The sequence below is a fragment of the Artemia sp. Qi Xiang Cuo genome, chromosome 2 (assembly GCF_049724085.1).
Source record: "Artemia sp. Qi Xiang Cuo chromosome 2, ASM4972408v1, whole genome shotgun sequence".
In the NCBI taxonomy this organism is placed as follows: Eukaryota; Metazoa; Arthropoda; class Branchiopoda; order Anostraca; family Artemiidae; genus Artemia; species Artemia sp. Qi Xiang Cuo.
Window position 1 is genome coordinate 18118440 of NC_142795.1, and position 22366 is coordinate 18140805.

General features: G+C 34.8%; 1 protein-coding gene across 1 annotated transcript in view; it reads left to right on the forward strand.

Annotated features, from left to right (window-relative positions):
* Nucleotides 1-22366, forward strand: part of LOC148954964 (uncharacterized) — a 48843-nt gene that overhangs the window by 10786 nt on the left and 15691 nt on the right. The window contains exon 2 of the mRNA XM_089108005.1: nt 11317-11444. Within this exon, the coding sequence (XP_088964131.1) occupies nt 11317-11444 (128 nt within the window). The remainder of the gene's footprint in view (nt 1-11316; nt 11445-22366) is intronic.

Below are 22366 nucleotides of genomic sequence, written 5' to 3' on the forward strand. Positions count from 1 at the left end.
TTTTAATTCCCATTCAAATAAACCCTATCTGAAGCTTATAAGAGCACCCTTTTCATAAAAACCAGATTTGCCACCAGATCAATACTTACTGCCTGCCCCGTCGCTGGGGAGAGGGGGTGGTCGGTTTGACACAGAAGTGGTTCGCACCCGATAATTTAACAATTTTTAACTACCAGGTAAGGCACAAAGGTGTTGCCGTTTCTTAATCTGCGAACAATTTTTAACCAAGCTGTTAATCCCAATTTTTTATCTGATGTGAATGGGAAAAAAGGACTTGGGGGGCCAACTTATTACCTAGCCCTTTCGACTCTTATAAATGTCACTAGAACTCTCGATTTCAAATTGAATGAGCCCCCTTTGAAGTTTATACGACGATCCCTTCTATATGAAGTGCCTCTGATAAAAAAATATATGGAGTGTGGGGGAGGGTAGCGGCCCTCCAATAACTTTTGACTTTTAAAAAGTGAATTACAACTTTCAATTTGCAATCAAATGAGCCCTCTTGGAAGTTTATACGAGCATACCTTCCATAACAACGATATATGCCCCCAGGTCATAACTTACAACGCCTAACCCCGGGGCCTGGGGGGCTGTGTCGACACCGGAGGTTTTTGTTATCAGAGCCCTGAACTATTTTTAACAGAATGTTTATCTAAAAAATTTTATCTGATGCATTTAGGGAGCGGAAGAGGGGGGGAGGGCTGGTTGTCCTATGATCACTTTTGATTCTTAAAAAGTGAACAAGAACTTTCAATTTCCAATCAAATGAGCCCTCTCCGAAGTTTATACGAGCACCCCTTCCATAAGAAGTATATATGCCCCTAGAGCATTACTCATAACGCCTGTCTCCGGGCCCTGGCGGGCTCCGTCGACACAGGAATCTTTCTTATCTGACCTTTGAACTATTTTTAATTAAATGGCTATTATAAAATTTTTATCGGATGGGCTTGGTGAAAAAAGGGTGTGTGGGGGGGGGCTAGTTACCCTCCAGTATCTTTTGACTCTTAAAAATCGAACTAGAACTTTCAATTTCCAATCAAATGAGCCCCCTCTGAAGTTTATACGAGCATCCCTTTCATAAGAACCATATACGCCCCCAGGACAACACTTACAACGCCTATCCCCTGGGCTCTGGGGAAGGAGTTTTTGTGATCTAATTTTGGAACAATTTCCAAAACACTGGCTATCTTAAAATTTGTAGCGGACGGGTTTGGGGAAAAAAGAGCAGGTTGAGGCTAGTTTGACTCTCTTGACTCTTAAAAAGTGAACTAGAACTTTCAATTTCCAGCCAAATGAGCCCTCTATGAAGTTTATACGAGCATATCTTTCATAAGAACGATACATGCCCTCAGAGCATGACTTAGAACGCCTTCCCCTGTGCCCTGAGGGTTCTATTGACACCGGATTTTTTCTTATCCAACCATTGAACTATTTTTAACAAAATGTCTGTCTCAAAATTTTCATCAGATGGGTTTTGAAAAAGAAGGCGTGGGGGGAGGGGCTAGCTGCTCTTTTGACTATTAAAAAGTGAGCTCGAACTTTCAATATCCAATCGAATGAGCCCTCTCTGAAGTTAATACGAGCCTCCGTTTCATACGAACAATATATGCCCCAGCGTATAACTTACAACGCCTGCCCCCGGGCCCTGGGGGGTTCTGATGACACCTGAGTTTTTGTTATATGACTTTTGAGAACTTTTTAACTTAATGACTATCTCAAAATTTTTACTGGATGCTTTTGGAGAAGAAGGGGCATGGGGGGGGGGCTTGTTGCCCTCCAATATCTTTTGAATCTAAAAAACTGAACTAGAAATTTCAATTTCCAATCAAATGAGCCATATCTGAATTTGTTACGAGCATCCCTTCAATAAAAGCGAGAAAATAAAATATGTAGCTATATAAATGTAACCTCTTTTCCTTGAGTTATCTGGAAATCAATTACCTCTAATGTTATGTAGAAATCAGATCTCTGGGAACACTACCTTGGGGCATGCGAACTAATAATCTTTCTTGCGACTAGATACAGAAATATAAAATAAACACAAGTAGAAAAGCAATAGTTTTATTGTGAATTACATATTAGATGTACAGAAGTGGTTCACTTCAAATGACAACGACAAAGACAAGGATAAATTGGCTCTCAAATATAATGTTGATGGCAATAGAGACAATCCATAATTGAAATGAAAAACAGTTTTTTCACTATATCACACAAATAAAACTCCTGCGCATTGCTAGCTTTTTCACAATTGGCCCAAGTCCTGTGGAGGGGGCCGCTATTATGTAATTATGTTCACAAACTCACTACATTATGCGAACTATCTATCCAATAATTTTGTTTTAAATATTTCGATGATTTCAACGTTCACACTCTCTTATAACTTAGACTTCCTGCGAAACATTATACCCAGCATCTTTTTTATTACCAATTATCTTAGCGAAATTCAAACCATCTAGCGTCATTGTTTGACTGAAGCTAAAATGCAATTACTCTTTTTGCTGATTAAGAATTCAGACTCTTGGAAACGGTATTTGAACTCAATTAGGGGACGTTTAATTTATGTCGGAATTGTCTTTAGAAAAAAGGAATTTTATTTTTGTATTTAAATATATCACATTTTACTCACGGTACATATTACCCTTCCCATTATTTAATGACGTCCCGTCATTAGGACTTGCTTGCCCTCAGGCTTTTGAAATATTTGCGATTTATTTACTATTTGTCCTACGTAATTTTAATTGACATTGTATTATCTTATACTTTTATATAAGCTTAATCAGGAGTGCTAAAAATTTTCTCGATTACTTTTCTTATTTTATTATACATCCCTATCTAAAGTTCATCTACCGGACTAAAATTAATTATGGTTCTAGCCTAGCTACTATACTAAAGATTTTTTTTTTACATCTAACACTGATTACTTTTACATTTCCAACAAGGTTGGGGCTATTCTACCTTTACATAAGATTTTTTTTGAGAATTCACCTCTTACAAGTCTTTTTGATTTTGCTGACTATAGGGCACACTGCTTCCTATCTACGCTACATTAAATGAATAGTACGACAACGCTACACCTAACTATCTGAACATCTAACACTACATACAAGAACGATTTAAGACACACAATATTATGTTTACCATGTTCACTGGTAACATTGGAACACTTTCGCTGGGGATGTTTGCTACGTAACATTAATGATAGGATATTGGAATTTTTGAGTTATCGAAGTTATTAAGATGTAACGTATGTAAATTTACACCTATTTCATCACCTTCGTTTTTCTTTAGCGTACTCAATCCTTCTGTTGTAAATTATAGTCCTTCAGTGATTTCGTATTAGCAATATCTTTAAAGCAATTACGATATAGTTTTTTCATGGAACAGTTCGAGCATGATTGTGTTCACACGACAAGCTTTCTTTAATTGTCAACTGGGAAATGATACTTCCAACTACAGGTGTGGGAATATGCTATCAGAGTTCATTCTCACCTGCTTTTTGATCGTTCATGGGGTAGCTTATCATTAAGGGTTTGAACGCTGGGATCGCGTTCATTTTCTTCTTAGCGTATTATTTTTGGCGTATTTTAAAGCACATAGATAATGTAATTCTCGTATAAGATTGTTCTTTCGTGCTCTTAGAGATTATAGTTCTCTTATAAAATTGTTCGTATCTGGCTTGCGTCTATTAGCTTTTGCGGTGATTCCTAGGTTAATCACAGGGGAATTGATGTTTGGATTTGGAACAGGTCGACATCAAACTATAGTGCCTCCTTCAACATATTGTCTTTTAACTTGTGGGAGGGGTATATTGTCACTGAGATGTTAGTCATTGGGGTTAATTTTAGTTTCTGTAATTCAATGGTTGATTTCCAGGTCCATTTTTCAGAAATTATCTCGTAACATTTATGGGATAACAGAGATATTAACTTTCGCATTTGATAGAGGTGATAGAATGGATTCTGAGAGATGGTCGAAAGGGATTCGACGCGTGAATCTGTGACCCATAAATAACTTTTGGGATCATTAAATATCACAACTATACAGTCAAATGGTTCATGGGTCCATAAGGATTATCATAGGTGATATTTAGGTACTTATATCTTGTACTGGTCGATGGGGCTCTCAGGACTTATGTGATTATATAGTTCAATAATGAAATGGACACTGAGATTCAAATATAGTGTTACCTGATGCGTCATGCTGTTTATGGTCGAGGAAACAACGATCAAAAGGTAACTGTAATCTTCGTAAATGAAGCTAGGGCGAAAATTACCTGGAGTCTATGGGGAGTACTCTTCGTTGGTTGTGGTATGATGAAAATAGATGCTACAAGTTGTATCTGCACTGGACAACTCATTGTAATGATCGATTTCTAATATGTCAATCCACTTCCTGTAATAGAAATAGCGAGGCAGAATCACACGTTCTTTAAAATCAAGTAGTCTTAATATATAATAATCAATACGATTAGATGCATTTTGGGGTGAATGTTACTCTACAAGACAATATAAAAGATACACTGATATTACTACATAAACATTGGTTTTAATAAAACGAAATTATTATCATGTTGGTTTCAGATACATATAATTCCCACTGGGAAATCTAAAACAGAGATGTCTTCAAATTTCTTTTGAGAAAGGAAATAACGATATAACGCTTATTTATTTCTTCAACACTTATTTAATTCTCCCTTAGATTTAAAATAATCCTTTAAACATAAGTTACTCTACATTGTTATATTTTAGGTCTCAGATTATGACATATTTCATGCCTTCATTGTTCACGCCTTTCCCTGATTTTTAAGAAATGCTTGTTGCAACATCGTAGCTGCATAGTTTAATGTAAGCTACACTTATTATGAGAGAACAAGACATAGAAAGGACGAGTGAAGACCTCTGTACCCACTCATTTTCTAATATATTCCCTATTTCTTGGCTTAGACGTTCTCATGGGGTTCCAGGTTTAGCTTCTGCATTTCAGACGTTTCCTCGTGTTCTTCCCTTGGGTTTTGCCTTCTTAGTCTCAGGATTTTTCCATAATTAAGTCAGTAAGAATCTCATGGTCAGGGACATCGTGAACATGAAACATACGGTCAGTCCACCAGAAACTGGTTGAGAATAAACCGTATCTATTATCAACATACGTTAATCTCTGGTCTCCATTTATAAATAGGGGGATCTGGGAATCTAATACTTCTCTTATTTTTGTAAGCCTTAAAGTCACTTTATTCTTTTCTATTTTGGACCATATCGAGGTTTTCATTTCCTCGTTTTCTGTATTGGGAACAGTGTACGACAGGTTAATTGCTATGAAATTGGTTATTTTGAGACTTATTATTTTTGTGCTCGTGGTAATTAACGGAGTTCGAACAGTTGACTCTTTAGTTACAAGTCGACATCCTTGTTTTATGGTTATCGTACCCACATTTTGTAACAGTAATTCTGTTTTGTAACTTGGGTCTATTCCTTCTGTATTATTATAACAAGACAAAGTTCCAACAGTTTCTCTTGGAACAGAAAATAACCAAAGATCATTTCTAAGGTGTATGAATATTTCTCGCTTAGTACTTCCTATCACGGCTTCTTTCAGTCGGACTGGATACATAATACTGGAATGGTACGGGTAGACTTTTTATATTAAAGGAAATTATTCGAATTAATTATATGCAATGTTACCTTTTAATTAGAATTTGTTTTTGGGAACTGATATATGTTGAACAGAATTTTTCTATAGCGTTTTTATAATTGTATGATTTTTACTTATGAGCTAAAAGTTTTTTTTTAAATTATTATTCCTTTATGACGCCTGTGCCTTAAATTTTATTTTTGTATTTTTGTGGGTACTTTAATCCGCCCGGTTTCTTAACTGTTCTACCTGACTTTGTCGTTACTTTTTCTTGTGGTTCTAATGGCCTTTTCTATTTCTTTTTTTATATTGAAATGATATAGAAATTTTCGTGTTTTTTTTTCCAAGAAATAGTGATCGTTTTATTATTTCTATTTTGCGTGTGCAGCCGCTGAAGTCGGTTTTGATTTCCATATTTCTTCAGCTACTACATGGTCTGATTTGCCACCAGACTCTTCGGAACTGGTTTCCGATTATTCCGCATTAGAACTTTTAGAGGTTGCACCTCGTGTTTTGAGGTATCACCTCCCCTTCCTTCGTAAATTTCTACTCCTCTGGAAGTAGAAGGTTTATTCTCTAAAACATCGCTTTGAGTATTCAACTCGGGAGATTTGAAAAACTCTTGAGAGCTTTGAGAGGAATCGAGAGTTTTTGCAGGGTTCCTCCACTGTTTAAATGCCATGTCTTCAGGGGGATGGGGCATTCTTTGCACTAGTGTTTTCCTCCATGAAGTTCATTGTTTAGGCTTGACCTTGGACACAGCTATATCATGATATTGTCCTTGCTGGTCATCGTTGGGAGTTTTATTCTTAGACAATGTTCTTTGACTCGTTTTTATGGGGAAATTTATTAAATCCATAGCCTCTGGCAGATTTGTTTTGGTTAAATCTTTGGGAGGAGTTTTGTTTACGGTAATACCCGGGGTTTCTACAGCTCTGTTCAATTCCTCCTGAAATGACAGGGGCCTTTCTATCGGTGTTGCAGGGGAAACCATATCGTCTGGAAATCTTTTGGGGGGACAAGGGGTTGAAATTCTATCAGGGGAAAATTGGTTTTTCGGAGATATCGTATCATCTAATTCTCCTGCGCTCTCCGATGATGAACTTTTTGGATCTTTTGGCGTTTTTATTCTCTCTGGTAGTAGGAATTTTCCTTTAGGAATGACTAAATTTTTCATAGCTAAAAATTCTTCAAAGTTTTTCTCTTCGGTCTCATTCTCGAAATAATCTTTAATGAAATTCTAGGGTTTTAAGTCTGCTAATATCTATTTAGGGGGCTCATTGTCTGATTGTGGCGAAATAATTGAGGGGGAATGATATAACTCTCTTTCTGAAAATTTGTCTCTTTTAATTTGACTAGAATTCGCCATGTAAATCTCTCCGCTCCTGGGGTTCACCGTTTTAAAAGTAAAATAGTTATTGTAATTTTTGATTATTCGGTATAATCCAAAATATTTGTTGGAAATTTTTTTCCCTTCCTTCTTTGCCTCGTTCTTAATAGTCCCCTATTAGACCTTAAAAAATTTGCGCCCATAATGGCTTTATACGGAAAGTTATCGCATATTATAAAATTTGTCGAAAAAATTCTATTTTCTGTACTCACGTTTAAGCGAATTGAGCCTCTTGCATCTAATTTATGCCATTTTAGGTTAGTTGAATTGGGATTATTTAAATTTTTTTGTTGCCTACTATATAGGGGCAACATATCAAATACGCATGAGTTTATGATGTTTGTCGTAGCACCAGAGTCAATTAAGGCTTTAAAGTAAACATTTGCTACACAAAAATCATTAAATATAGGTAACTATTACTATCACTACAGGGCGGTACTACTATCAGTTTGCACCTATAAAACATTCTAGGCGCCCTCTGGGTCCAATTTATATTTCTGAGGGGCCTGACGCGTTTCCCTGAGGATTTATTTCATGCGTCGGTGCCTGCAATAGATATTCGGATATTTTAGTGGAATCTCTAGCTGTGGCAGCGCCGGCTGCTGGTGCTGACTGCCAATAACGTCGGCTTGAAAAATTTTCATTTCCCGTCGGTAAATTTTCGTCATTTGTATATACCATTCTCACATTATATTGGCTTTGGCGAGTATTTGGGTTTTCAAATCGGTAATTAATTTGTCCATTGGGGGGAGTATCGCATAAATTTTGCTGGTACGCATTTTAAGGTAGTGATTGTTGCAATCTTCTATGGGTGTAGCCTCGCGCACAACTGGTGCTATAATGTTTACTTCCGAACAAATGATTGCCATTATGTTGTGTACTGCCGACAGCAATACTTGGTGTGTATTTTAGAACACAACGACACTCTCTTGCGAGATGCCCAGCGTCGATTGCAAATACAGCGTCTTATGATTGTAGGGTTATTTTCATAACTCAATTGTTTGACAGGCTGAAAACCTACTGTTTTCTTCCTAGCGAGTTCTTGCGTCTTATTTCTTTGTAGGACTTGGAACCTATCCCTTGAAAATAAATTTTTAGACACCGGTTCACCGTTGAAGGTTATGTTCGCGCTTGATTTGCCTTGGCAGTTTATTTTTACTTTTTTGCGATTAGCCATCATTGTATCAATTTCAATCAGACACTCTACCTCCTGAGCCGCCACACCCAAAGTCTGAATATTCTTGTATGCTAACATTCTATATAGTTTCGGGGGTAGCCCTCGCAAAAACGTATTTTGCAAGACTTTTACATACAGTTCTTCTGAACCTTTTCGGTAATTTGCCTATACTGAAATGCGTATATTATTAAGATATTCTCTTATGCTTTGTGAATGGTCAAAGCATACCATTTCTTGGTTTAATGCATTTGTGGAACTAGTTTCGATGAATATACCTTTAAATGCTGTTAACAGTCTGTCCGCCGTAATTACTGGAAAGCTGGTGTCATCACCTACAGTTAGTTCGATTTGTTTTAGAAAGCTTAAGGTCGGGCTTTTTAATCTTAAAAGAAGCATGTCGACTAACGTTTCTAGCTCTGTTTTTTGTTAATTCTTCAAACTGGGCCAATTGGATATTAAATTCGTCGGTATCTGATTGTCCATTGTACTGTGAAATAGACTGCTATTTCTACATTTCTCGCTACCAACTTTTGCGCCATTAATAGTTCACTTAATTCTTCTGACATTTTTTTGCGTTTGAATAACTCAAAATAAATTTATTTTTTCACTTTACCTATTTTGAGGAAGACTATTATCTCCTATCAGATATTTTAAAGGGTTTTCCTGTAATAGCTTAGCGGTTATAGGCCTAATCACTTTTTTTATATGTCTGTATCTCTCCAATAATTAAATTTAAATTACAAAGTTTATAGCCTAATTAGTTCGCCTGTTTTCCTCCAATTTCCGACTGCGCCATATGTAGCGATAAAAATTTATGACTGGCATTAAAATTTGTGCCATCGAGGCCTGCGCCACAGCAATGAGGAGTAATGTTAATGGTTGACCGTGCCACCCGCTGAAAGCGAGAAAATAAAATATGTAGCTATGTAAATGTAACCTTTTTTCTTCGAGTTATCTGGAAATCAATTACCTCTAATGTTATGTAGAAATCGGATCCCTGGGAACACTACCTTGGGGCATACAAACTAATAATCTTTCTTGTAACTAGATACAGTAATATAAAATAAACATACGTAGGGAGGCAATAGTTTTATTATGACTTACATATTCAGATGTACAGAAGTGGTTCACTTCAAATGACAACGACAAAGGCAAGGATAAATTGGCTCTCAAAGATAATGTTGATGGCAATAGAGACAATCCATAATTGAAATGAAAAACAGTTTTTTCACTATATCACACAAATAAAACTCCTGCGCATTACTAGCTTTTTTCACAATTGGCCCAAGTCCTGTGGAGGGGGCCGCTATTATGTAATTATGTTCACAAACTCACTACATTATGCGCACTATCTATCCAATAATTTTGTTTTAAATATTTCGATGATTTCAACGTTAACACTCTCTTATAACTTAGACTTCCTGTGAAACATTGTGCCCAGCATCTTTTTTATTACCAATTATCTTAGCGAAATTCAAACCGTCTAGCGTCATTGTTTGACTGAAGCTAAAATGCAATTACTCTTTTTGCTGATTAAGAATTCAGACTCTTGGAAACAGTATTTGAACTCAATTAGGGGACGTTTAATTTATATCGGAATTATCTTTAGAAAAAAGGAATTTTATTTTTTGTATTTAAATATATCACATTTTACTCACGGTACACCATCAGTGATTTCCTTGTCTCTTAAAGATGTGATTTTTAAGAATGCTGGCAAGATTTTCATGACATCAGAATCCGAACACCAGGAGATCGCCTAAGCTGGAAAGAAAGCCTTACTACACATATATATAAAGAGAAAAATCATGAGAAGGCATTGAAGGATGTGAGTGTGTGGGCATTTACAATGCTTGTTACGAGCGCAAATGCTTTCGGTCAGTTAGAACGACTTCCACCGACTTTGGATGCTGCAAAGTACTACTTTCACAGGTGCTTTTTGCAAATAATGATGTGTTAAGATGCTTCCAGTTCCCTAAAGCTATGAAGAGTGGAGTTGGTGACTCTTCGCCCCTCAGTATACATCTTCCCATTATGACAGATGCTTCAACAGCACCGGAAAATCTGCTGAAGATAGTACGGTGCCAGTGCACCAGCGGGTGTGAGTCTCTCAGATGCAGCTGCTATTGGAACGGTTTGCCCTGCAGCTTTGTCTGCCGGGAGTTTAAAGGGGTGTTATGAGCTAAAGGTGCAGCTAGACAGGATGAAAACGATAACGAAGACGAGCAGGAAGAACAATTGGCATTAGGTTGGGCTTTAAAATATAAATTTTTTTGTGTTTAATTAGCCTGAGTTCTAAGCGTTTCCTCTTATAACTGATTGATCTTAAATTTTGATCTCGTAAAGAAGGGGTTTTCAAGTTATTATACTTAGCAATCCCTCATATTATAGGCCACTTAGAGGTGGAAATCAGGTAAATAGTAAAAACAACTGCTTTTTGACCTCTTATTTGGCAACACAGTGCTGTATTTTGATATAAAATGATCCTTTAGCTAGAAAAATCCGTTAAATAGTTATGTGCGTACTTTACTCCCCCAGTAGTGGGGGCATAATATATTCCACCGCAGCCCTATCTAAGGATTTCTACGACACCCATAGCAGGATTCCTACGACACCTTGGAAGACACACACCCTGATTTAAAAGACACCCTGATTTAAAAGACACCCTGATTTAACTGGACAGAGTGTGTTACGTTATGGGAATGTTTACATATGGGAAGACACATCCCTAGGATTTAGGCATATCTCAAATTTAAACGGACAGCAGGTGTTACGTCGCAAAGAATGTTTGCATTAGGGATGACACACCCCCAGCATGTCCATGAGGACCTGGATTCTGGAAGACACACCCCGGATTCCCGTGACCAGGAGCGTCTCGAAGCTCATTTCATTTGGGGGGGGGGGGTCTTCGTAAATCTTACTGAATCACTACCTGATTTATGCCAAATTTTCTTCAGAAATCAAGAATTATGCTATATTTCAGCCGATTTTGCAAAATTTCTGCCGAAATTTTTGCCTTCGGTGAAAATTAACTTAATGCCAAAAAAGTTGGGTGATGGCGCACTATTCCTATCATGGATTAGCTCAAGAACATTCAACTTAAATGGTTTTCTTTTACTTTCAGTTATTGGAAGTATTCATGTAGAGGCGGACCTGTCACGCGTGGGAAGAAGAGAAGCGGCAGCAATTCAAAGTCTAGAAGGAAAGCTTTGTGGTGCTAACTTTCAGGGAGCCTTGGGTCCAACAGCATTGGTATTTATATTTTATATTAAAATTGAAGATAAATACTTGTAGTACATCTAATACTTCACGTTCGCGTATATATTAGAATCATACAAAATGACGAAACGATTATGCTCATTGAACACAAAAATACTTAGCCAACTACTATATATTCTGGGATTTTTTTACTAAAAAAAAGAAAAATTACCATTATAATAATATTTTCTTCACAAAATGATAGGCTCTTTTTAAGTAGTTGCTTTAATTTTAGTTACATCCATGATTTTATTATTATTTTTTTACTATGAATGAATTATAAGCGTAAAAACATGAACCTTAGAATTATTAGCCCTGAAATGATTGTTTTTGCAGAAATATTGAAGCTGAGGCAATCTCCTTCAATAATTTGACAGTAATTTTGGTGCTAAATAGGTTTTTTGAACTAAACATGAATAAAAAAAGGTAACACAATTTGATTCATATTCAAAACTTTGATTTAGGCAGCGCAATAACGCTGCCTAAATCAAGAACGATGGTGCCACAATGTATTATTATTGTTTTTTCTTTAGACTAGGGCACTTCGTACCGAAGGAGTTGTCGTTGAAACTTCGAAAAGGGATCATTCTATTGGAAATTGGAATGGCTAGTGCCCTTTTTAACAGTCGTAAGTGATTGGAAGGCAACTAAAATCCCTTCCACGCCCACCATTTCCGCAAACACATCCAATCAAAATTTCGAGATAACCATTTTGTTCAACGTAGTTCATTTCCAAATAGAAACTATGTTTTTAGGAGGACACTCCCCACAGCCCTCAGGGCAAGGGCTGTAAAGTTATGCCCTGGGGGCACATAAGGTTTTTAAAGAAACTTTTGTCGTAGAAACTTCTAAAAGGGCTCATTCGATTGGAAATTCGCTGGACTAGTGCCCATTTTGATAGTCGAAAGAGATTGGAGGGCAATAAACCCTCCTCCTACGCCCACCTCTTCCCCCAAGCACATCCAATCAACATTTTTAGATAGCCATTTTGTTCAATGTAGTTGAGTGTTCTGGAAATTAGATCTTTGAGGATGATCTCCCCCTCAGGGCAAGGGTTGTAACTTATGCCCTTGGGGCATATAGGGTTTTTATAGAAAGTGTTATTTCACTGAAAAAAATTCTTTTAAACGTTTACATTTTTCTAACTTTAAGAAATCAAAAATCAATTAAGATTCTAAAGAATAAATATCAGCATATGTAGACTATATTAAACTGACAGTGCACATTTTTTCAGTAAATTCATTTGAATTTTTTAAAGTAAAGTACAAATTATATTCCGGTTTTTAGAAAGCTTGGGGTTTACAACCCTACTCATATTAATTTCTGCTCGTTTTGAGTTTGACTCTTATTTATTTTAATTTCTGTTTGTTTTGGGTTTCATTTATTTATTGATACTGATTTGTGGCAGTTGTATTCTTAGTAGATTATTTGATTCTATTTTTTTATTTTGGTTTAATGGAGTTCTTTATTTTTGTTTAAAAACTTATTTTTTTGAAAAAGTTTTTTAATTAATATTTGATAAAATGGCAGTTGCATCGTCGCATGAGCCTGAAAGCCATTGGTCTTCCTAATACAGTCTTTACACTGTCTTTGTCTACAGTTACTTTTTCCCTCAACACAGAACAAGTTACTAAGACCTTTTTTATGCGGGGGGGGGGGGTCCTTTGAACCATTTTGGTGCTACAATCCTTCGTCATTTGCCCACAAAAGAAACTTACTTACGCGGCGTCATAGTGACTTCAGCTTGGACCTTCTCCAGTTTGACTAACCAGAATTGTTACTGCAAACTTACCTTGATGTAAAAAACAGAACATTTTAGCGTAAAGATTAAGGTGTTTAGGAGGGGGCAATCCCTTTCATATACGTAATAATTTCTGTTCGTTTCAAGTTTTAAGGTTGCTCCTTACTTTCAGTTGAAAAAAATGTTCTTTTTTTATCAAGACAAGGTTATATAGGAACCGTTATTGATAAAAAAATAAAAATTGCCAACTATTTATATCTAGAATTGATTTAAACCTGCTATCTAAGAAGAGTAACAACCTCAGCTGAAGCTAAGAGAAGCTATGTAAAGCTCGTATTACGCTGGTAAAACCCAGCATGAGGATTTGTGAGGACCTTTTCAGGAACACGTGAGTATGAAAGTGGAGAGATTTGACAACGTAAAAGATAAATTGAATAATATTAGGAAAATAGTGTGCGAGTTAGCAAAAGATGTCTTAGGGAGGAAATTTTGGAACGAGGCTGGCAAGAAATATTGGCAAAATTCTTTAAGCTTGGTAGAAAAGATGAGGGGTTCGTAAAAGAAGTTTTTGAGTAATGTATCAAGCGTGATTAAGAGGAAAGTAAGGGAAGTAGGCAAGGCAGAATAAGAGGAGGTAGGATAAGTATGAATTAAGGAGGTGTAAATTTGGGGCCATAGGAAAAATTTCCAAGATTCTGGAAGATTTGTAACGTGATCAAAAAAATAAAGTCGCTAACTACTTTTCCTTTCAATTTAAAACTACATGTGTAATACAGAACCTGCTTATACTATTAGCCTCAAATTATGAAACCCACAGAAGTCAATTAAATACTGCCCGCTCATGCAAATTAAAGATAGCGAACAATGTATCTCATTTGAATAAACTTTGTATAATCTTTTTGCCCGCAAAAAAATTTCGGTTGCAATCAATAAAACAATCTTGAAGCAAAAAGACAAACTATCAAAAACGTATGAGATGAATATCTGTTACACTAAATTTTGCGCGACAGGTGGTCAACAATGTGGTTTATTTTAGGAATCTTACCTGCCGAAACAGTTGTTGAATCACAATAAATTATTATCTATTTTGAAACAAAAAAGTGAGCTGTCAAGAAAAGGTAGAATTTATTAGACAAAAAATAACCACTAGATAAACAATGTAGAACATTGTATTGTTTTTCAATTGTCTGAAACAAAGTTTAATCGCAATAAATTATATGTTATTTTGAAGCTAGGAGATAGGTCGTTAGGAAAGAATATAAAAGTAATACTTTGTTTGACAGGAAAAATTCCGAGATGTCAATTTTATAATGATAAATTATGTGGAATTTGAAGTTGTCGATTTATGTGTATTCTAGTCCAATAGGAATGCAGGTGGCGTATCCCAAGTGATACCTTAATATAGCTTTAGGGGAACTCGAAAGGTAGAGTGAGTGATAATTAGCGAAAAAGAGTTAGTCTATTATCAGTCTTGGAGGAGTCAATTTTCTGTCTTGATAGAGAGGAGTTGGAGCATTTTCAGTTTTGATGAAGTGAATTGTGATGAGCTAAGTTTAACATTATACTTTTACTTTATATCAGACTCAGTCTATGAACATTTGGAAGTTATGACGTACTTTAGCTATGCTTTATAAGCTATAGTGTTCATATCAGTGTATTGAACTGCCCTTATAGTTGACGTTCCTGTATACTGTCCTGTACTACTCATGTGAGTAAAAATAAAACCAATACTTTCTTATTTGTGTCTCTTCATGTTAGTATTTCTCAGAAAATTGGTCTTCTTGTGTCTTGAATCGCTCCCTCAGGAATCAGATTTTTATGACCTAATGTATAGGTATTAAAAAGACACCTAGTAATACGACGACCCTAGATGTTATGACTATGGCTTGTGGTAATGTTATTTAACAATACAAACGAGATTCAGTCGAAAAGAAATTATATAGTAAACAATCGTTGAATTCCCCCCCATCACAATTGACCACGCAATCCCATACCCCTCCCCCTTCCGTTAAAATATTAGACCCCCACGAACGCAAACCCATAACCCCCTCCCCCGGTAGAGATACATGCTAGAAGGCAGAACAGTGAATATTGTGTTGTCTTACGAATTTGAGAGAAAGGGCTCAGTCTGCACTTGTCCCACCTAAACGTAAGAACAATGTCTCAATTACTACTATTTCTAACAACTCACTATAGCACCAAGGCCTCAGAGACCAATACAGCTACATACGCTCCTCCTCCGCCTCTTTAATTAAAGCTGCACTCTTTACCCTCCCTCTCCCCACAGGAACTTTTAGTTACCATTAAATTGTTCCTTACTACCTCTTCCTACTCTATTGGGGGAAGAACTGCTTTTCGTTTGGTCCTAGATGGATAGCTGAAAAAATTATCCCTGGCAACGCGTCATCCTCAATCTACACAAAGTATCCTAGTCATCTCAATCATTTTCTTATTTAGTCCTAGAAATTAGGATATAACCAAATTTTTCGCAAAGCTTGTTGGACTTATGGTCAGTCAAACTGGTACCACAAACTGATCGTAGACAATTCCACTGGAAAACATCTAGAAAATCCACCTCCATCTGCTTAAGTGCCATAATTGACACCGGTCATCATTATAGCATCCAATCATCTTCGTAAATTTCAAAACTTTTTTCGATCGTGAAAACATGAGTTGGGGTCTTGGCTATTCTACTTTGTACATCTTCTCTGCATCAACCATCTTTACAAATAATGCTGCTTAAGTAAAAGAAGCTATCTACTTAATTAGTCTTTAAATTTATCACAAACTACCTCATCACATTTATTTATCCCTAGTCTAAATGACATAGTCTTGTCAACATTAACTTTCTAGCCTGTTCTTGCACCCTGAACTCTCAAAACCTTAAAAATTCAGTCATTTTGCTAGTATTTTTTTTATCTAGGATATGAAAACCATCTGCATGATCTAAGTCTAGGAGAGTTTAACCTCCCTACTTGATTCAATACTGCCTCATTGTCTTTTTTGTGTTCTTTAGGACAAAATGATCCATATTCAGGATAGAAAACAACCCTGCTAAACACCTGATCCAATACCAAACCAGCTACTTGTCTCCTTTCCTACCTTGAACACTCCAATATTGCTCTCATACATAGCACTAAGCACTTTACTGTATGTATCTGGTATACTATACAAGGGAAGGACCTTCACTAAAGCTCTTTTATCTGATAAATCAAACAGCTATTCGTAGTCTATAAAATAAAGAAAGTAAATAGTCCTCAGTCCTCAGTCCTCAGTAAATATGCCTCAGGCACTTCTCAATAAAATTATCTGAGAGTGAAAATTTGCTCGAGAAATCCCCTCCTTTAGAGACTTCTAAAATATTTTCTATGGCTAAAAAGGGTCATCATACTAAGTAATTTGAGTAGTAATCCACCTATTAATAGAAAAGAAACAAGGAAAGGGGCACGAAACCTACAAGCCTGAGGCACGAATGTGTGCAGTTTGACGAGCACATTGTATAAAGTGATCAAACAAGTTATATTTGGAACTAGGAACGACCTTGTGTAATGCAATCAGACTGGTTTAGACGATATATGCTTTATCAAGTTCATTCTTCTATCACCATAACATGTTTTTTTTTTCCTGCATGTTTCTAAGCCAAAACTTTTGATCGTCATATTACGTATTCAAAAGGTTTATTGCGCCTTCTGTAAAAAACACTGGTTACAGTCAAAGGGTAAGAAAATCATGTTTTCGTATAAATAATGATTTTTACTAAAGACACAACCAAGCCGCGCATGTTTCTGATTCAAAAATTGTCAAACACTAATAACCTCTAGGCTAAAGGTACCTTGCATCTTGTCTAGAATTGATTGACATTTGGTGTTAAATCATTTACCAAAAAAACTCTATGTGTGAAAAAGGGTATAGCATTTGCGAATAAAACTGTATGAACGATCTTAATTGAATAATAGGGAAAAAACAGAGCTAGGTAACATTTGCGAATTGGATCGTATGAAGGTGGTAAAAAAGGGTCAAACTGGTTAGCAGTTAAGGTAACCCCGAAGGGGTTGTTAACTCATAGCTTATTTATTATAAATTTGGAATACCATCAATCTATGGAAATGGTTAACGATGATAAAATGGTATTGTGAGTTGACCTACCTTTTCTTCACCGATGTGTTCTGTATAATACACAAGTACCGTTTGAACAGTGTTGTCAATATAAAATATGGTCTAACGTTTTAGTATACTAAAAAGTTGATACTAATAGAGAAGTAGATAATAGAGAATTTTAATAATGAAATTCACAACAACCCTTAGAAATCCTTGGAAATCAAGTATAGAGGTATATATGAGTATAAACCATTAAGGATCATAAGCACCAATGACCCTAAACACCAGGGACCTCAACCCCCGAAGATCCCTTATCCCCAACCTCCAAGGGACCCCTCCCCAACTTTTTTAGGCCCCTCCCCCCCCCCCATATTTTATGCTTTTTTGAAGTTTTTTTAACTTTTTTTTAACATAGTATTTTTTTCATCCTTTTTTTTACATGTCTTAGAATGACATGAAACATACTTGAAACATTAAAACTTTAAATTTAATATTTTCCAAACTCAAAATGAGAATGGTATAGATATGTTAGTAATGACCTTTACTATTAGAAAAATAATGTTTTTAGTAGCACTTTTTTTTATTTTGGACTAAATTTTTTTATGCACTTAAATTTTTTAATTTTTTTATTTTACGTATCTTAAAATGACATGAAATATGCTTATGGCTCTAAAAATTGTACTCTATGCTTGCTCAGAGACACGATACGGCTTTCCCACTGATACTCTATGGCCGGTTATCGACACTACCTAGTTTATTGCATGTATTAAATCAGTATTTCTTACACAGTGGAACGATAAACACATAACTAATACCTCTAAAAAGTGAAAATGAAGCATTTTAAGAAAGTGTATTCACATGATAGTGTTATTGTAGCATTGAATGCTGACAAGGAGAATTATTTAAACTATGAAATAAGTACAAGTAGTAGCACTATCGGAAAATTATGCGTGCATTGTCATGACAGTAAGGAATTGAATTTCTTTGGAGTACCAAAAAATTCAACTCTTATGATGGGGGATATGCGAGACTGAGATCTCCGGAGATGATTGCACTCAAAGAGAATGCCAACATAAAAATAATAGTTGATGAAGAGGGACATCTTCTTGCTAGTGCTTTTGGTAACATGTTACCCAGTGTTAAACCATATCGTCAGCTTTCGGGTATTAGCATTCAAATGAAAGCAAAGACGAAAAGAAAGGCCTACTCTTCTACTAATATCATAAACCAGATCTTGTCTATATACCGTGACTGTTACCTTCATAAAAATAATCTGATAATAGACAGTCAAATTTCCAGCACAATAAAAAAGGCTTTGGGAGAAATTATCACTAGGGAATATAAAGGTGAATCGATGAAAAACGAAGTAACAGCAAACGTTACTAGCAATGATCAAACAGTCAATAAACGTAATGATGCAAAATACGAAAAGTATATTGAGCTTGTCGATGACACACCTTTAAAAATTGTGTATTACTCAAAATGGAATAATGATTATTCTACTGATTACGAAATAAGAGAAGACAATAGCTAGAGTACCAAGAAAGAACATGGTGAACCATTTTATGGAACAGATTCAAAATGTCCAAAGTTCTTCATTGATATTAATAATGTATAATAATATATATTTTTTGTATTAATATTCTACATGACATTATTTCATTAAAAATATATTATGCATTACATTATTATGTGTTCATTATTTTCAGAGTAAGCTAGCATATCAAACGTTTAGAATGTCTAGTAAAACATTGGAGATGTAAGAAAAGGAGTTTGCATACATCATATGTCGGATAAATAGGTTAACATAGAGAAAATCTAAGTATAAGAATGAATAAATTCTGTATCAACATCTATTGACAGGTACTCGGTATAGCATTGACAGAATCTAAGTATCAGAGTGAATAAATTATTTATCAATGTCTTTTGACAGATATGTTTTATAACACTGACATAATTTAAGTATCAAATTAGATAAATTCTTTATTAACATTCTTTATCGATATCATTTGTCGGGTATGTCGGATAACATTTAAAAAATCTACCTATTAGAATGAATAAATTCTTTATCATCATCCGTTGTCGGATTTGTCATTATGAAAAAATTGTAAGTAAGTAAGTAACAAACTTTCTTGAATTCACCTCTTGGATACACAATACAAAAATTATCAAAAAAATTGCAATTTCCAGACTTCATGTGCATGCAATAGATACCCAGAGTTCTGTGACTCCTCCCCGCAATGAATTCTAAGGGTTTTATGACTCCTCCCCACAATAAATTCAGAAGGTTATAGGACTCATCCCCCTAGCCATAGCTCCATTAAACCTTGAGCGAAGGTATAAAAGTTTGATGAAGTACTTCTCTACTTAACAACTACAAGCTTCCAAGATGATAGGACTGTATGACACAGAATGTATCGGTTTGAGAAAAGAATCATGTGGTGTTATATTTGAATGTGCATTTTTACTATTGTCTATGGAACTCGAAGAAATTGACTGTTATCATTGGATAGTGAACTATAATATGTTTGAGTATGATAAAAGCTTTTGGAGTACTATATTACTTCGTATAAACAGACTGGGATTCTACGATAGAGTGATTACACCACTTAATAATAGTGATCAGGAACTGAGAAATGTTCAGGAGGAAGTCAGTGAAAATTGCAGCTTTTTCGGGGTTGAAGCAATCTATGTAAAGGGTAATGTACCTACAGATAAAGTTTTAATTCAAAGTGTGACCCTAGGATTCCACTTTTCAATCTAGAAGAATTTAAGTGTCCTAAATTTGAAGGGGCTTATCACCGTCCTGAAGACGAGGTTAGTTTCTTTGCGAAGTGGATACTTAGGGACAGACCTGATCACGATAAATGCATAAGACACGGTAAAAACTCTTGAATTTCAAAGGATCCTCGTTTTTTGATATTTAACAGTAAATTTTGAGTACAACTAATATGTAAATGTGTTTTGTCTTAAAAAATCTGCTAAAATATTTAAACAGTAAATATCTTTACGCTTAACATATTTTTATTCTTTAGAATAGTTCTATTCATTTCATTAAATTATGAAGAAATTGTAAGTAAGTAACAATCGCTTTCTTAAATTCACCTCTTGTGTACACAATATAAAAATTTTATTTAAGAAATTAGGAAAAAACACCAAGTAAGTAACAAACTCTATTGTTTTCACCTTTTGGATACACAATACGGAAATTTAATTCATGAAATTCTAAAAAAATTGTAATTAAGAAACAAACTCTTTCTTGAATTTGCTGTTTCGACGCACAAGAGAAAAATTTAATTCGGGAAATTATGAAAAAAAATTGAAAGCAAACTCTTTCTTGAATTCGCTTCCTGGACACACAATACAGCAATTTCTTTCAAGAAATTAAGAAAAAATTGTAAACAAACTTTCTTGAATTTGCTTCCTGGACACAATACATATATTTCATTCAAAAAATTATGAAAAAAATCGCAAGTAAGTAATAAACTCTTTATTGTTTTCACCTATTGGATGCACAATACGGAAATTATATTAAAGAAATTATGAAAAATTGTAATTAAGTAACAAACTCTTTCTTGAAGTCATCTCTTAGATGCACAATGCAGAAATTTCATTCAAGAAATTATGAAAAAATTGTAATTAACAGATTCTTTCTTGAATTCGCCTCCTGGATAGACAATACAGATATTTCATTCAAGACATTATTAAAAAATTCCAAGTAAGTAACAAACTCTTTCTTCAATTCGCCGTTTGAATGCACAATACAGAAATTTAATTCATTAAATTATGAAAAAAATTGTAAACAAAGTCTTTCTTGAATTCATCTCTTGGATACACAATATAAAAATTTCACTCAAGAAATTATGAAAAAAAATTGGAAGTAAGTAACAAACTCTTTCTTGACTTCTCCTGGATACACAATACAGACATTTCATTCAAGAAATTATAAAAAGAATTGTAAGTAAGTAACAAACTCTTTATTGAATTCCCCTCTTTGATACACAATACAGATATTTCATTCAAGACATTATGAAAAAATCGCAAGTAAGTAACAAACTCTTTATTGTTTTCACCTCTTGGATACACAATGCAGAAATTTCATTCAAGAAATTATGAAAAAATTTTAAGTAAGTAACAATTCTTTCTTGAATTCACCTCTTGGATACACAATACAGACATTTCACTCAAAAAATTATGACGAAATTCTAAGTAAGTAACAAACTCTTCCTAGAATTCGCCGTTTGAATACACAATACAGAAATTTAATTCAGGAAATTATAAAATTTTTGTTAAAAAACTCTCTTTATGTCACATCTTGGATGCACAATGGGGAAATTTTATTCGAGAAATTATAACAAAATTCTAAGTAAATAACAAACTCTCTTTTGAAATCGCCGTTAGCATGTATAATAAAAATATCTGATTCGGAAAATTATGAAAAAAAATTGTAAACAAACCTTTTCTTGAATTCACCTCTTGGATACACAACATGTAAATTTCACTCAAGAACTTATGAAAAAAATTGTAAGTAAGTAATAAACTCTTTATTGATTTCACCTCTTGGATGCACAATACAGATATTTCATTCAAGAAATTATGAAAAAATCGCCAGTAAGTAACAAACTCTCTATTGTTGTCACCTCTTGGATACACATTAGGGAAATTTCATTCAAGAAATTGTGAGAAATTTTAAGTAAGTAACAAACTCTCTCTTGATCTCACCTCTTGGATACACAATGCAAAAATTTCATTCAAGAAATTATGAAAAATTGTAAGTAAGTAACAAATTCTTTTTTGAATTCGCCTCCTGGATACACAATACAGACATTTAATTCAAGAAATAATGACAAAATTCTAAGTAAGTAACAAACTCTTTCCTGAATTTGCCGTTTGAATACACAATACAGAATTTAATTCAGGAAATTATGAAAAAATTGTAAAAAAAAACTTTCTTGAATTCGTTTCCTGGACATACAATACGGTAATTTCGTTCAAAAAATTGTGAAAAAAAATTGTAAACAAACTCTTTCCTGATTTCTCCTCAAAAATACACAATACAGACATTTCATTTCAAGAA